General features: G+C 47.5%; 1 protein-coding gene across 1 annotated transcript in view; it reads left to right on the forward strand.

The window, feature by feature from the left end:
- Window positions 1–13759, forward strand: part of LOC119390605 (3-oxoacyl-[acyl-carrier-protein] reductase FabG) — a 67363-nt gene extending 53604 nt beyond the window's left edge. Inside the window, exons 7-9 of the mRNA XM_037658194.2 lie at window positions 953–989; window positions 9220–9283; window positions 12848–13759. Coding sequence (XP_037514122.1) covers window positions 953–989; window positions 9220–9283; window positions 12848–13039 — 293 coding nt within the window. The 3' untranslated portion in view covers window positions 13040–13759. The remainder of the gene's footprint in view (window positions 1–952; window positions 990–9219; window positions 9284–12847) is intronic.
- Window positions 13760–18003: the final 4244 nt, after the last annotated feature.

Below are 18003 nucleotides of genomic sequence, written 5' to 3' on the forward strand. Positions count from 1 at the left end.
ATCATGATTTCATGTTGCCACCTATCATTTATGCTCGTCGTACAGAAATCTCTCGTTATACCAAATTCGGTGTATATCCACTAACTGAACGGTCGCGAACGCCCCGAGGCCATGTCATGCAAATCATGCTGTACATGACATGCGTCTCATGATTTTCATGCTCTGAGCTGTCATTTATGTTCGTCGTCATACAGTCATGTTATGCCATGCCAGCAGTTGCAGCCTTGAAGAAGACAAGTCCGCTTGTAGAAACGTCTGCTCCAGCACACAAACCCTGTCTAAGAATTTTTCATCGCAAGGTTCCAAATTATCAACATAGGTTACCAGCAAAAAAAAAAAGACAAACTCTTTCACTGCGTTTTTTGGTGCTGAACATTGCTGGCCAACTCGCAAATATTTACATTAAGGTCGCTCAACGACACACGCAGAAAGTCGTACAGGCGTTCATCGCTTAGTCGGGAGGTGTTCACCGGCTAGTAAGGGGGGGGGGGGTTCTAACGTCGTGCCGGGGGCCGCTTGCTACTGCCCTGTGGGTCGCATGCGGCCCGCGGGCCGCCGGTTGCCGATCCCTGCCTTAGGCAAAAGGACGTACTTGTGTATGCTTGGTGCCGACTGTCTTGGTGTAAGATAAGAGCTGCTTTGCCAGCATGTTTCTTTTTTTTTTTTCAATATTTGATCGCGGCAATTCGTATTGCTCTTCACTATCATTTATCGATGAATTGTCGGCACCTATTCTATAAGGTAATTTATTCTCTTTGCAAACTATTGCTTTCTTTCGAAACCTAGCTTTAGTGATAAATGCATATCATTCGCAATCGATTCAGCACCCATACGCCCCTGCACGTCTTACCGTCGTAATTTTACGTTATATATCGAACTTCCTTGCCAATCTATCACGTTGGTTGTTACGTAAAGATGACGTCACGAGAATTCTTTGTCTTTTTCTTTTCAGAGAATGCACCATTCGGTGTCCGTGTCAACTCAGTCAAGTAAGTAGAGCGTAATTTATTGCACTGTATATTTACTGGGTGGTACGAAACCCATGAGCTGCGTTGGGACCGTGTATATTTCTACTTAAATGAGTCAGTTTCTCACGAGAGGCAGGACACTGATATCGGTAGTAATGTATTGAACTACACACAGTACAGGCCTCTCAGTTTTTAACCACCGTATATACATTGCTACAAACATTCACTAACGATGAACTAACGTTTAACAAACAAATGAGAAAGCATGATGCCATGCTCCCACACGCGAACATGGTACTTATGGCACTCAATGACCGCGAACATTAGCAGTTACAGCACAATGCTGACGTGCTCAATAGCGCAGAGAGATTCGGGAAAACGTACCACTTTGGGACACCTCGTGTGAACGAGCCTACAAAATTTTGAGGCAACACGAGCTATAGGCGCACGAGAAAACAGGGCACACGAAGCGTCCCACCTGGTCAATCAGAGTTTGCATTCACTTCCGCCGCGGTGGTCTAGCAGTTATGGTGCTCGACTTCTAAACCGAAGGTCGCGGCATCGAATGCTGGTCGCGGCGGCCGCATTTATATGGAGGCGAAATGCTAGAGGCCCGTGTATTTAGATTTAAGCGCACGTTAAAGAACATCATATGGTAAAAATTTCAGGAGCCCTCCGCTACTGCGTCCTTCGTATCATATCGTGGTTTTTGAAACGTGAAAACCCAGCAATTATTATATTACAATACTTTGCATTCGTTCTATTTGACTTGCAAGATACGGTGGGTATGGAGGCGTCATAAGCCCTAAGCCTCTACGACCGATGACTCGTGGAGCAAGCACGCCTACCCCCAGAACTTTCCTCAACTCAGCGCTCCACCTCGACTCGAGTAGGGCAATGTCACCGCCGGCCCTCGGCAGAAGGGGTGGCTGCTTATGGGCGATAATCAGTAAACATGCCTGATCAGCGAATCGTTTTCTTCAGTCAAACGGAGGAGCTGCACTTAGGTGAAGTGAAGGACAAACTTCGAGAGTTTATTTAGATTATGGAAGCTACTAGGTCGCACTGCTGAGAACGGCCGGCCTGACCAGTACAGGAGACCCGCGCTTAAAAATATCGTCTATAGTACACAGTTTTCAGTTTAAGTTAGGCTCGACGTTCTTGCAAAACCAGGAGCGTAACTTGAAGAGAGCAACAACACTGGCGTCAGTTTTACGAGAGCCTTGTCCGAATGTCTCACGTTCTTTTCAACTCCATGTGGAGGTAACGTGCGCGCGGTCCATGGATTGTTGCAAATACGTGCGAGTCAAGCCCACTGGCAAGTAAGCAACGGCCATGATTGAAAACAGATGACTTGAGGTTGGTGGCGATGAAGGCTTTATACGCCACTATGCAGTGAAAGGACAAATCAGTGTGGCACTGGCTGCTACAGTACCGCGTAATTGAGAGTGACATTCTGACATGTTTCTTTTAGCACTGTGGTGAAGACGTTGGCGCAATGCTAGAGGCCCATACGATGTCAATTGGTGTTAATGAACCCCAGGGTGGTCGAAATCACCCGAAGCGCTCGGCTGCAGCACTTCTGGTAGCCTGAGTCGCTTTCAGATATTAAACCACATAAACGAACCAACACTGTAGTAAGTTCGCGTACTCACCTCAGATGATTCACCTAGATTATCGCGTAAATTGTGTGGGGAGTATAACTGCGCGCAAACCGATCTATATCAATGACTGCGAGCACAAGCACTGACAGCGCCACGTCACAGAAAACGGCCATCAATATCGTGCCTGGAGTGCTGATATTTTTCCCGTGTTTTATTTTCAGTGTAGATGATGATGGTTACAGCGGAGAGGAACAATGTTCGGTTCATAGCAAGAGGTGCTTTTTAGTCCATTTGTCGTGGTTGTGTGTTTGGCTAACTTTAAGCCAGCAGAGTAAGGTCATAAAATGCTGTTAATTTCAGTTACGTGTACGAGATTTGTTTACACGCAAGAAAAGCCCTAAAACGTGTATAGCACAGGTAATGCATAAATCTCAGACGTGTCTTCGTTTCCATTGCACACTGTTTATGGCACTGCGCGGAAGGCACGGAACATATTAGGCACATGGTGGTTCATACCACTGAGCTGTTGATGCAGAGTTCTCGAGCACCGCCGATGCCGCTGGAGGTGATGATGGCATTGCTTGATCATGGTGGGAATATTATATAGCTGCACGTTTGCGTACACTATGTAGCTACGATCACAAGATGCGAGAATATGGTATATGTGTGTGTTTTGATGAACATAGTTCGGCAAAATAAACTGCACTTACTCAGACTCGCCCACCAAATATGTTTTAGCTAAGAGCTCAATCGGGCACCTAATCAATCTACGGTTTTTTCTGGTGTCTCGGCTCCCCGTCTTGCGGCCATGGACGCGGAGCCTTCCCGAGGCGCACCTGGCCAGAAGTCATCACGGCTGTCAACCGCAAGGAAACGAGTAAGCTTCCTCAGTGACACCGAGGACACAGAACTGTACTCAGTCTGGGGAGATGACACATCAGACGACGTCTTTATCCCCGTCCAAAGCAAAAGGGCGAAGAGAAAGATCTTCAACGCAACTCCGTCAACTCCTGCGAGTAGAGCCACTATGAAGCCAAGGCTTGAACGTTGGCCGCACGTCATCATCTTCGTGCCGGAAGAATCAGGCAACCTACGATTGCTGAACAGGCAAGCCCCATCCGCTTATCTAGAATGTGCGGTGCCCAATGAGATTAAAGACATTAGAGTCAATACACGGAAAAACATCCTTGCTATAGACGTGATCCATGTGAGTGTGCTCGGAAAACTTCGGCAAATCACGGAGCTAGGCGGTATCAAAGTGCGTCCTTTTATCCCGATGGGCGATACATTCATAACCGGTGTGGTTTACGACATCGATGTGCAATTCCCAACGCGGACCTACCTACCCTCATCAAACCGGCAAATGAGGGCATCGTCATCACGCAAGTGCGACGTCTTGGTCAGACACGGTGTGTAAAAGTGATATTCAAGGGGGATTGTATACCATCCCACGTCAAAGTCGGGCATTTCCGACAACCTGTTCGCCCATTCATACAAAAGCCACTGCAATGCCATCAGTGCTTCAGGTTAGGGCACAGGGGCGTAGCCAGAAATTTTTTCGGGGGGGGGGGGGGGTTCAACCATACTTTATATATGTTCGTGCGTGCGTTTGTATGTGTGCGTGTATATATGCGCAAGCAAAATTGAAAACTTTCGGGGGGGGTTTGAACCCCCCCAACACCCCCTTGGCTACGCCCCTGTTAGGGCACGTCAAGGGCGCGTGCCCCAACTCTTTACTGAGCCCCCGGTGCGCTGAACCACACGCGGAAGATACCTGCCGCTCCAGTGTTCTGAAGTGCGCCAACTGTAATGGCTCTCACGCTGCCTCGTCGAAAGACTGTCCTCGCATCAAGAAGGAGCGTGCTGTTCTCAAACAAATTGCGAGAGACAACTCGACCCACAGAGAGGCTGCCGAAGCAGTCCGACGTCGGCGCGGGCGGCGGCGCCATCGTTCGACCTCAAAAAAGGCTCATGCACGAAACGACAGCGCCCACTTCAATGCGGCACCACATAGTCAAACTACTAACGGGCCAATCAGCTCAAAGGCAACAGCGGATAGGAATCTTTCCCCAAAGGAATGGCCCGCGCTTCCGAACCACTTACTTGCCAAGGAACCTCAGGAGGTGACGCGCCTTCTGGAGACTTCACCCGCCGTTGATGACGTACCTAGGGCACATCGTCAAGTGATCTCTATGCTTCGTTCCCTCATGGGCGCCATTCGAGAGGTCTTATTGGACATGGGGACAACGCCCGCACGGAGTGCACTCAAAGTACTGGACGCTTTGAGCCCAGTGCTTGAATCTCTTGCGTAGAGCCATGGCTACCAACCACCCTTCTTTTCGGCCGGAAATCAAGACAGCGTCCGTCATCCAGTGGAATATGACAGGGCTCAAATCACGGCTTTCTGATTTTCGTCAATTTCTGAACACTAATGGTATCCCCATCATCGTCATTTGCGAGCCCAACATATCGAAACCTGTCAGATTATCGGGGTACGAAGCTGTCATGTCCTCGACAAATGGGACATGCAGCAAAATCATCGTTTATGTTCGGCGTGAACTCACTTATCTGCTACAGCCAACTGCGCCTGATGACGACAATCAGTATGTGTGTTTGACTGTTAAAAAGAACAATCTCATGCTTACTTTAATAGGCGTTTATATATCGCCTTCGAGTACTTTTTATTCACGAAGATTAGAACATAGATTGACTGTATGTTCTGCTCCATGGATCATTATAGGAGATTTTAATGCGCATCATCTGGCATGGGGAAGCACAAGGACAAACGCAAGAGGACGACGATTGGCAAGTTTCGCCTCGAATCATGGCCTTTCTCTCCTGAATGATGGCAGCCCAACGTTTCTTCGAGGTGTGACGTACGGTAGCTGCTTTGATCTTACATTCGTCTCCAGCTCCTTCACCAGATGTGTTAAGTGGTTCTCGGATATTGAGACACACGGAAGTCATCACATTCCTGCCTATCTTCACATCAAAGGGCTCTCCAAGTGTTGTCTACAGAAGACCGTCAGAATTACTAACTGGACCACTTTCCAGTCTGATATGGAAAATGTTTGCCAAGCGGGCCTGCCCAGTGGGCTAGAGCAAGCAATCAAGAGCACAATACAAGACGCAACGCGCCCGATCGTGATTCCTTCTAAGCGAAACGATTTCGATACAGAATTGGAACGACTTCGAGCGCTTCGCCGTCGTGCGGAACGACGATATCAGCGTACCAAGTCCACACATGACCTTAGGACAGCCAGGCGGATGTAAAAGAAAATTCAGCGTCGTATGGACAATTGGGTCATAGCGTAATGGCCTCTCAACGCCTCTCGTTGAGAGGCATAATGGCCTCTCAACGGCAGACAACGTTTTGCCAGACATTAGACCCCCCCAAGCCCCTTTCTCAAATCTGGAAGACGGTGCGTGGCTTGCGCTGCCATCCTGAACAGCGCTTTCCCTTCAAGGCGTTGGCACTTTTTCAAAAGCTACAAGACATCGAAGTTGCAGAAGATTTTTGCGCGAGGATCACCGAGCAAGCGGTTCGTTCAGATTCCGTTGCCGGATGTGCCATCCCCTGTTCCCGTGATAGCCAAATGGACCTTCCTTTTACAATGGAGGAACTCGAGGCAGCACTGGCTTCATGCAGGCGTTCATCTCCGGGGCCAGATGGTATATCGTACCGAGCCTTGTGCAATCTTGGTGAGGCTGCGCGGGGAGAACTACTGCGACTCTAAAACAACTCGTGGCAAGAGGGCAACGTTCCCGACGAATGGAAGACAAGCCGATTAGTACCACTCCTGAAGCAAGGCAAGTCCCCACTTGAACTTGCCTCGTATCGCCCTATTGCATTGGCCAGCTGCGTGGGGAAGATAATGGAACGAATGATATATGGCCGCCTGGAGTGGTATCTCGAACACTACAAGATCTATCCAAACTCCATGGCTGGTTTCCGACGTGACCGTTCACGCATAGACAATGTTCTTGATCTCGTTACGTACGTTCAGCGGCAGAGATCACGTAAGCGACTATCTGCAGCGTTGTTTTCGGATGTGAAAGGCGCCTATGATAATGTGCTACACGAGGCTATTATCGATGCACTTGAGGTGGTTGGCCTTGGTGGTCGAATTCTTGGATGGATTGGTAGCTACCTGTCTGCAAGGTCGTTCTTTGTGTCCACCGAAGACGGCCCCACCACACTACTCTATACCTGCCGAGGCGTTCCTCAAGGCGGAGTACTCAGTCCCATACTATTCAACCTCATCCTCATTCAACTTGTCGAATCCCGGCCAAGTACGATCAAGATATCTATACACGCAGACGACATATGTGTCTGGGCCTAAGCCATTACACAACTTCAAATACGTGCGAGACTTCAAAGGCTGCAGCAGTGACAGCGCAGTACCTTAGCAAACAAGGCCTCAGAATATACCCGGAGAAATGTGCATTGGTGGCGTTCACGCGCAAACCAATGACACCATATGCCATTTCTATTGACGGGCAGTCGATTCCTTATGCCAGAACCTACAAATTTCTCGGCATAATTATTGACAGAAACCGCAATTGGAGCCCACACGTGGCATACCTGAAGAAGCGCCTGACGGCCATTGCCCAGCTGCTCAAGTTCTTGGGAGGGAAAAACTGGGGCATGTCAGTAGATGCAATGTTGGAATTATACCGAGCACTCTTTCTTGGGTTTCTGAGATATAGTCTGCCTGTACTAACCAACACCTGCAAGACAAATCTTCGCGTTCTACAGGCTGCACAAGATCTGGCACTCAGAGTTTGGTCTGCCCAAATGTGCGCCAACAGAGGCGACTATTGCCATCACCAAGGATCTACCGATACAAACGCACATTGCGTTAGAAGCCTTGAGAGCTCACATCAGGCATTTTTCTCGAGCTCCTAACCACCACCTGTCAACACTGCCCTCAGAAAGACCGCTAGCATCATACTGCGCAACAATCTGGAGCTACTCCGCCAACCTACCGTCAGGCTTCAGCCCCGCATCCAAACCATCGATTCCACCTTGGTGTTTGGTTCGTCCTGCAGTGCACCTCAGTGTACCAGGAATCAAGAAAAAATCTGATGTGTCATCGCCTGTCCTGAAACAGCTATCTCTGCTTCTACTGCACGAGAAATACACCGACCACATACACATTTACACAGACGGCTCAACGACCATCCGTGATTCGTCCGGAGCAGTAGTTGTCCCAGCGAAAGGTGTAACTGTTAGCTTTAAAACCCACCACCCAACAACATCAACGCCGGCGGAACTGATAGCTCTTCGCGCTGCACTTTGTGTTATCAATCGCGAACAACCACAGCGATGGTCAATTTTTAGTGACTCCAAAGCAGCCCTACAATCTCTCTTTTCAGCCCTGCGGCGTGGACCATACGAACAACTGGTATTCGAGATAAGACACCTCATTCATACGTCATTCGAGAAGGGACACCAAGTGACATTTCAACGGTTCCCAAGTCACTGCGGCGTGCTTCGCAACGAACATGCCGATAATGCTGCTCGGTCAGCTTTGCAAGGCGCTATACCCCTTTTCAAGGTCTGATGCTGCTGCCATGCTACAAAGGATCGCAAAGAGCATTTCGCACTCAACACTGAATACCTCAAGAAGCCAAAACTATCGGCAACACCACCTAAACGAGTTGCGGGCAACTTCAAACACCATCTGGACTCCGCCGAAGAGAGGCCACGCTGCTATGCCGCTTATGGCTAAGAGTGGCTTTCACGAAGTCAAATTCGTTTCGAATAGGGATGGCCGACAACACTCTTTGCGACGCCTGCGGCACCGAGGAGACTTTGCAGCATACCTTCTGCGACTGTCCTCGCTACGCTGTGCAGAGACGATCATTGATACTCGCTCTCGCTCGTCTTCACAACAGAACGTTGACACTAGAAACAATTCTCGAATGTCATCCTGATAAGTCATCGAGAATTCAAGCAACCAAGGCATTGCTCAAATTCCTAAGGACAACAGACTTACACGAGCGGCTGTAGTCTTTTAATGATGCCGCATACCGCAAAAGACTGCCGCTCTGCGCTGTGAAGTTGTGTGTGCGTGTGCGTATTCCCCTTTCTTTCTTTACTCTTCTTTCAATCTCGCCCATCCCTTCCCCCCGTACAGGGCAGCATACCGGTTATGCCAAACTGGTTAACATCCCTGTCTTACCTCTCCCGTTTTCCTTCCTTTTTCCTAATCAATATAATTTCCGTCAGTAGAGCTCACTTTGTCCAGGCTCGCCAGACTTGTGCCCAGCTGCGCTCAGTGTGGCCCATGCTCAGCAAATCCTGACAATCCGCCCTCACCTCTACTGAAACTCACTTGAGTTACACTGAGAACGGCGCAATCGGCCTCAGTGTGACCGAAATTCTACACAGCCTGGTTCACTCACACTTAGACTGACGGGTGGCGACTCCTGAGTGGGATAACCGACCTATGCTGAAGAGTGCACATTAAAATCGTAACATTCTTAGCGTCGGTAGCGTCAAGTGATGTCCTTGTTTACTTCAGTGAATCTCGTTAACATGGTCCCGTGAATTTAAAAACGTAAGTTGGCGGGCGGTAATGGACAGTTAAAAAGGAAATTAAATTACGTTTCCGTTTCACTCTACTCTCTATTTTTTGCAGCCCTGGCGTCATCAAGACACCCTTGGCGTTACAGCCTGGAGTCAATATGGATGAGTATGCGGTGGTACGTCTTGCAATACCTGCTGCAGTTGCGCCGAGAAAAATTGGGGGACTCTTAAGCTTCGCCTCTAAGAGTTGAGCGCGATAGCAAAATCCGGCCCCTAGTGCGCACTTCAACCACTAAGTGCATACTTATTAATGTGTGTTGTTACACACACACACGCACGCGCGCACAGACACACACACGCGCGCGCGCTATCTTTCTATAGTAATGGTACAGGTTTTAGATCTAAAGCACTCCCCTGTGCTAGAACGGCGGAACCATATAAGCTTACTGCAGTAGTCGAGACATGTTTCTCACAATGCCTCACCGATGGCAGCACATTATCTAATGTTTGCTGTTTGATATGTTTTCCGCTAGACGGACATAGTTGTTCATTTTTGGAGCTGTTTGCAAGTTTGTGTGTGTGTTTTTTTTAGTGGGGATGGGTGCACTATCCCGGCTTTTTTTCGAAGCATGGCGTCGCGCAAGAAACGTAGTTTGATGGCCTCGCCAATGCGCCTACAAATCGCCGAATGGGCTCATTTTCGCCGTGACACCTGCCGAACACAATGCGTTAAGGGGACTCCTTTCACTATATGGCATTTATGTAGTGTTTTTTCCCGAAGCAGTTGCAAGTAACATTGTGGCTTTGTGGCAGGACGCCTGCTTGCCGCGCAAACGGCGCGGGTTCGATCCTCAGTCGGAGCGAAGATTTTTATTGTTTATTTTGTTAGCATCTTTCTTGATTTTTTGGTCACGGACGATTTTTCGCTCACAAGCGACGCCGTCACCGACGCCGACGGCGGAATTTCTGCGAAGCGAGCTCTCTAACGCTATCGCGTTAAAATAACTAAATTACTAAGTACCACCGAGTCACTGGCGGCTCCTGGTGACTCCGTGCGTCCGCCAGTGAGAGCTGTTTTAAAGGGGACCTGCTACACTTTTCCAAGAGATCGTCGAATAACTTCATTAAATGAGTTTCTTGCCTTACGAATCGACCGCGGCAAAAAATTTAGAATCCGTGAAATACAAGTGGAGTTACAGAGATTTTTCACACGCTTTAAGCGATTTTCTCTCTTTTCAGGCCAGAGAGCGCGCTGAAACCTCAAGAGAGCTTGTCGCTGGACTAGTTGGTTCATAATAATAAACAGCGGAGCGCGAATTCGGTACGATCGAGACACAGAAGAATGCACACAGCACAGGACAAGCACTAACTTCCAACTATGTTTACTGTGAAAAAAAAAAGAGGAAAAACTTTCCTACTTATATGTACTGTATAATCGGCATGCGAAAGGTACAGTGTGACTATTATTTGTTCTGCGCCGCCTAAACTGGCTGGGCTTTGCCAACGCATCTCGGGGCCACCGAGGAAACCGGCGTGTGGAAAGAAACATGCCAGGCCTTACGTCGCATGCGCTGAAGGCATTGTGTCCGATATTTCGCTCACTTGTGGAATGGTCTATATCTGGCAAACTAGTCTATGCATGAATGATCGAGCACGGGGACACGGACACTCTGTTTCCAACAATGCATCACTTTATTTACCGATGCACTGTAGGTCCTGTGCCTTTGGGCCAGAGAACTTATGGAATTATGATATCGTGAAGAAAGGAAAACGATTTGTCAGTGACACTTCTGTCGTGTTGCGTGACAAAAAGAGTTTTCAGATTTGCTGTTTTAAATCTGCATTTTGGCGTTACGTCATTCTTTTTTTTTTTGTGGTCATGGTGGGCAGTGCGCCTCTGCATGGCGTCTGTACAGTATATACATGTACTAGGAAGCCTTCCTCGCAATAAGGATGTTTGCGAGTTAGCGCTTGTCCTGTGCTGTATGTATTCTTTGTCCCGTGCCAAATTTGCGCTCTGCAGTTTAGCGCTGAAAGCCACACAGGGGCAGGGGGAGGGGTGGTTTAGAGATCGAGAAATATAGGGACTGTGCGCAGCGACTCGCGACTCGTAGGTAGTACGATTCTACACTCTGGTTTATCACACCGTGCTGCATGGACCGAAATATTCATTGCCTGGTGTTAGTGAAGCGTTGATACAGGTTCTGTGGACATTCGGCGTACACGTAGCACATGTTCCTGCCTGTAAATTAAAACATGAACTGGTGCACGTGAGGGACCCGATCAAGACGAGGTTCCCAGGTGTCGTTTATAGAATTCCCTGTGCAGATTGTAACTATGTTTACATCGGGGAGAGCGGAAATTTCGAAAGACGGCTGAAGCACTTGTCCTGTGCTGTGTATTTTTTGTCCCGTCAGAAAGAATAACGTCGTGTCCAACACACCTTCGGAACACGTGACTACTTTTAATCACAACATTGACTGGGCCAAAGCAACCGTAATCACAAATGAAAGAACCTGGTGTCCCTGTCAATATCTGAAATCTATTTTTATCCAGACTACGAAAAAAAATGAAAACGCTGAATAGGAATGATGGCAGTCCCGCACCAGCGTACGCCAGGTGTATCGGCCGTGTACTAAAAAGCACATAAGCCGGCATCGCCGGGCCATTTTTATGTGAATAAAGCTGCCGTACGGAAGCCGAGCCGTCGTTTTTACGCTTTTAAGACTTTCGATATGGTTGGAGTTTCTTCTTTTTCTTTCTCATCATGCATCTTCCCCACCAGAAGATTCATCGTCAAACTGTCGACATTATCTTTCCCTGGTGTTTAACCTCCCAATGTTTCACGCATAGCGCTCGAAAATAGTTTTGTTTTCTGGGAACCTACGCTGACTCAGCCTATGCTTTACCGGTGCCATGGTGCCCTGTTTGACGAAACGCTGAAATGGTTGAGCAGAGCAATGCGCCGAACTTAACAACAATCTATTGTTTTTTCGTGTGGCTTGTTTTATTGCGAAAAATCTGGTGATCTAAATGCCCAAATCAGGATATGAATGTGAGGCTCCCTGTAGGGAGGGAGTGCCGATTGTATTTCACCACGTGGTCTTAAAACACGGGCACCTAATTAAATGTACGCGGGTGTTTTTGCATTTCTCCCTTATCTATATGAGGTCGCCTTTGCCGGAATTCGAACACACGCCCTAGTTCGATAGCTCAGCAGCACACAGCCGTGGATGCGTAAAAACCGAGTCATTGCAGTGAGTTTTCTGTGCACATGAAGAATATGTTCCTGCTTCATTAGTTTCGACGTGAGAATATTTCCGCGAACGCTTTCATGTCCGCTTGCATTGCCAGCGTATATTTTCCTACATTTCCCATACGAGGGAGACATTCGAAAGCCGCCGTTGATATAATAGTAACCGTGTGCTGCATGCCGTTACATAATCTTATTTTTAATAAATGGGCGTCCCCATCAGGGTCTTATAAACGAAGTTTTCCTGAATTTCAAACGTCATGAGATGAAATACAGAAGCTCATAAAACGTCGAATGCACCGGCCCAGCCGTTTTCATGCGTATCAGCTCATCTCAGCACTGTTTCTTTAGTTGATACGGATAAGAAATGGCAAAGTTGACATGCCAAGACGGCGGCACTTGAGCGGGTCCGTAAAGGAGTATAGACGATTTGCTACATTGGTGCTTTACGCCATGGTCCGTCCGATTTATTGCCGATGTTGTGCAGGCGCTGGAGAAAATGACCGGCGCCGCTCATGCTTTGGGAAGAATCGGCACCCCGGATGAGGTAGCCCGCTGCATCGCTTTCCTGGCCTCGGACGACGCCTCCTTCGTCACTGGGATCACGATGCCGGTCGACGGGGGCTTGCTGCTCATGTCCTCCTTGTCGCAGGAAGCCGCGTGGGAAAAGAAGAAGTAGGCTAGCATACGATATCGGCACCGTGACCAAGCCACGGGCGTAGGACAAAACTGCACGGCTGGTGTCATCGTATCCATTTGATAGCATGATGTGTGTAATAAAGCTCCAACACCCTGCAGAAAAAAAAAACTCTTGAAGCTGCTGTTTTTTGAGTGAGCAAGAATATTATGCACGCAGTGAGCATTTTCTGTCTTGCAACAAAAAGCTCCTTTCTCTCTATCTATCTCTGTGTTTGTGCTGCTTTCGAATGAATGACAGTATACTGAAACTTGAAGTGCGACCAACAGATGTTAACGGAAGAAGGGGATCAGGGGCTTATTTCTTTTTTTGGTATGAGTGATAGGACAAAAAGTGCAATGCAAAGAACATAGTACAAATATTCGTTGAGTTAATAATAATATCTGCTTAGTTATGTAATTTATATTACTTTTTTAAAGTTTTAACAGCAATGAGAAATATCGAAAGAATTGAGCAGTCATCCCGCTCTCTGAAGCTGGACGACCAGGAAAAGCTATTTGGCACGCGACACAGAGGATGGCACAGAATTTTGAACCATGGCCGATCAGACACCTTGCAACGAAATCCGATATGTCTGCTTAGAGAGTCCCTTTTGAATCTCGCGTATGCTCCTTTGAAGTTTTCCATTTGTACAGCATCCACCATTTTGCCGCGACATGCGTCGTCTCGCATGGCTTGCCACATGGCGTTTTGTCGTCGTCCGTGTGTTTCCTTCATTTTTAGAACAACAGTGATGGGTAGTAGGGTCTGCACAATTTCTGTGGCACACACGTTTTTGCCGCTGGACGAAGGACATTCCCTAGCCATATGCAGTGCTTCTGTAAAAACTTCGTTCACATATGTATCGACAGATGGCGTTACTGATGGCCCTTTCCGTTTTCTGAAAACGTTCTACACGAAAACATAGTCATGTGGAAAACAAATATCATGCACTTTACGGAATACGTTAGCAACAGAATTAAAGGTGAGATCGATCGACATAAAAAAAGAATGCTTTTTAGTTTGTGGTAAGAAACAAAAACACCGTAGATCTTTACCGTTTTATGAATGACGTCCGTAAGTGTTCGTGGATTTCTCATGGAACACATGAAGTTGGGTGTCTCTGTTTTAGGCAGGCGCAGAAATACGTTTAGCCACATGTATTAGTTATTCTCAATAAATAACAAAAGCATAAGCCATGCTACTTTAACGATGTAGGTATTCTCTAAATAAACAAATAAATACTAATATGAACGTTACCGCGTGTAGTTCAATCCGGTTACGTAATAAGATTGCATTTGTAAAACCGTGAGTTCCTCGCAAATTGAAAAGTTCAGTTTACGACGGGTAGGGCTCAACAAAATCATTCTTCCTATATATCCGCGTGAAGTTCACTGGTTCAGAGCTGCTTACGAAAGCGATGAGCGTTACGAACATGTCTTTTTTTTTGTTGCCTCAGGGAACGAGCGAGTTAAGATAGCTGTCCGAGCATTTCTCATGGCTGATGGTTTTTGTCCTCGTCGTCTTTTCTTTCTTGGAAGCCCGACTAGTTCGTCGCCACACGAGTATTTAATCCAAATCATGTGTGGGTGATTGAAGCCTTTGCCGGGCCACGCAAGAAGATTGTGCAAATTGTTCAGGCGGACTCGTGGAATCGGGTGATACTGAGGTATTTACATTTACAGTTGTCGTGAGCTCTACACCATCTGTTGTATTATCTCAGGAGTACTTACAATACGATGCCAGCAGATTCCCGCACAAACCTGTACGCTCCTGCACCTTCCTCACAGCCCACTTCCACTTAGAGTACCCCGCCAGGGTCTGGGGCGAATGCTTTCGGAACCATTGTGAAGATACGAGTGCACTCTCAAAATAAAAGTTCTCCTTTGACTCGTCTTTTATACATGTGAGAGTCACATGTGTGGCGCTCTCTTTAGAGAGTCACACTGACTCCTTTTAGAGAGTCAATGTGACGAAAGCAACAAAAGAGAGTCACATTGACTCTATTTTTGTCACATGGATTCCCCTAAAAATCAATGCGACTCTTTAAGGAGAGTAAATGTGCTTCTCGAAAGTAAGTGTGACACGTGTGACTCTCACGCGTATAAAAGAAGAGTCACAGTTTTTGGAGTGTACAACGTATGTATAAAATATTGTAATCTAAGGCTTCTTAAAGGGACCCTCCAGCCCGAATTTCGCATGTTGTTTTTCTCGGTCGTTTGTTTGCTGCGGGTCTTGAAGAGTACTGCGGCACCAGTGAAATCGGCGAGGGCAAAGCGCTTCATATTTTAATTTGCGTCCGACATGGGTTTCCGTGCCGACTACAGAGTCGTATGTCATCAGTTTCTGCTGCAGGAAGTGAGGTATCTCTCAGCTTATGCTGTTCATTTTGGCTGGTTGGACGTAAAGAATATATTGCGCACACTTGCGATGTATTCATTGCGATGAATTTACAAATTGTGATGTATTAATGCTTGTTACAGCTAGGAGAAAGCCCAATTTGTGTATCAGTTTCAATTTTTGCGCGACAGTGAGGCGGATAGCGCTGTCGAATGGTCAACGCAAAGCGCAGCCTTCATCAATGCACCGTACTTTGCATTAATGCATCAGCGCAAAACCATTCATTCCTCTATGGCAAAACACTCAATTTCCCTGCACTGTAAACTTCTGGTGTTATAGTTTTAACCTGCCAGCGTTATTGCGTTCTACCAACTTGAGTGCGTGCGCGTTCCTCACTCCACCGCGTTCCAATCTGCGTTCTTGCGTGGCCCTTGTCGCTATCTCCCTCGTGTAGCGTCGGTCTCGATGGCATCCCATGGAACTTCTAGCGGCTTCTCTTCGTACGTAACGACGAATGGCGCGTCGCTTCCTCATGGGCGTTCGCGTTCAAATGCCATCCAGTCGCAGCTCATCGTTTCTGACGCGTTTTAATGTGTCCTCTGTCAACATGGAGTCGTCAGATGCATTGTGCGGTACCGAATCAGTCACAAAGTGCGGCGCCTGTTTGCGGCAGGAAGGCCACCATGTGCTGCAGCGTTCCGGTGGAGCAAAATGTAAGCCGCGTTTTAATTGGAACCAGACAAACATGACTGACGTGTTACTGGGTGAGTCAAATACGAACAGGTATGCCATTTTCTGTCGCCTGCTTTTATTCTGAATTTGTAAGATCAATAACATATGTTCCAAAGTGTCTATCTCAGTAATTACTTTTGCATTCATCTCAGGACGATACAAGAAACGCGTCTTGTATCGAAGAAGGCGAAAGCCATCTTCTTCTTCTCTGTTTTTTTTGCACACCTAGCGCAGTTTTGCATTGCCTCCAAGATCGGAGGCACCTCACCTGGTTTTGCACTGCCTTCCTGATCTGCCCACTTTTGACCAAGCTAAGACGTCGCGTGATAACGGCATCATGCGACGTAATGCCAAAATTTGTGAAGTAATGATGATGTCATATGGTGGCGTCATCACGTGACGATGATTCTTTGCATCCCTCGTCCTCGACGCCGCGGTACGCTGACGCCGTAGACGCGGGACGCCGACGGTCAAATTTCGTGTTTGATGAGGCATTTGAGGCTTTCGCCTTAAAGAATACGTCCGCCACGGTGGTATAGTGGTTACGGTACTCGGCTGCTGACCCGAAAGTCGAGGGTTCGATCACGGCCGCGGCGGTTTCATTAAGGTGGAGGCAAAATGCTAAATGCCCGTGTACTGTGTGATGTCAGTGCATGTTAAGGAACACCAGGTGATGAAAAATCATGGAGCCCTCCACTACGGCGTGCATCATAATCATACCATGGTTTTGGCACGTAAAACCCCAGATATTATTATTAATAAAATAGACAAATAAACGACGGCGTGCATCTGAAGTGCAAAACAGTATTGGAAACACTCAATAATATGTGCAGGCAATTGGGCAAGCAAAAAAAAGAAAAGCTGCATATAGAGAAAGGAAACTGCAGATACAAAAAAAGAAGGAAAAACGCACCGATACTGCGCGTATGCAAAGCTTTATGGCATATGCCACACAACAACGTATTCAACGTTTTGATAAGGACTCAAGGTGCAACTCGAGTGCCGATACAATAGCGGCCACAGATTGTGAGCAAGAAATGCCAGCAATAATAATGATAAAGAAGCTTTTATTTCATTTTAGCAGGATATTTGCTCCATACTGCCCCTCGGCCCTTTATTCTATGTACAATATGTATGATGCCATTTATAATAAACGAGTAACTTATTTGTAAACTTAGCAAAATTAGCCACCTTAATCGCGCTTAGGTAGCTTCTCAACACTAAATGTGTGCGTTGACATACATATATTGCTGCTGCTGCTGCTGCTGCTGCTGCTGCTGCTGCTGCTGCTGCTGCTGCTGCTGCTGCTGCTGCTGCTGCTGCTGCTGCTGACGTGTATATAAACACTTTAAACGATTATTTGTGCATTTGGAACGCAGAGCTTACGAGACAAGTAAGGTTTCAGATTTTGCCGTTTCCGGCGTAAGGAAGAGGATTCGTTTTCAACATAATGGAGTCTACGTCTACCTCTAGCGAATAACACAGGCACAGGCCGTCAGCTTACATGAATTACATGCTCCCTTAATAAACATGTAGGCAACAGCAGCAATATAAAAGCTGCCCAAGCTTCAAAAAAGAAAATAAAAAGAGAAAGCTCACTAGCGTGCACTTATTTCAGGACGTATCCGCACACCGCAAGCGTTTGTGTAGCGCGTTTCGCATGCTGCCGAGCTGCGGCAGGAGGCGCAATGGCGGCCGTAGTAGCAGACGACGCGGCTGTCCTCACCCTCAGCGGAGCGCGCGGGCATGAAGGCAACCCTAGGAGTAGCTAGGAGTAGGAGCCTATGGGGAGCCTATGGGCAGGGAGGGCGCGCGGCTACGCGAAGCTGCACGCCCTCTCTCTCCATAGGGAGAGGGCGCGGCGACGCGTAAAAAAGCCACGCGCTGACACGCTG

This window comes from Rhipicephalus sanguineus, chromosome 4 (genome assembly GCF_013339695.2).
Source record: "Rhipicephalus sanguineus isolate Rsan-2018 chromosome 4, BIME_Rsan_1.4, whole genome shotgun sequence".
In the NCBI taxonomy this organism is placed as follows: domain Eukaryota; kingdom Metazoa; phylum Arthropoda; class Arachnida; order Ixodida; family Ixodidae; genus Rhipicephalus; species Rhipicephalus sanguineus.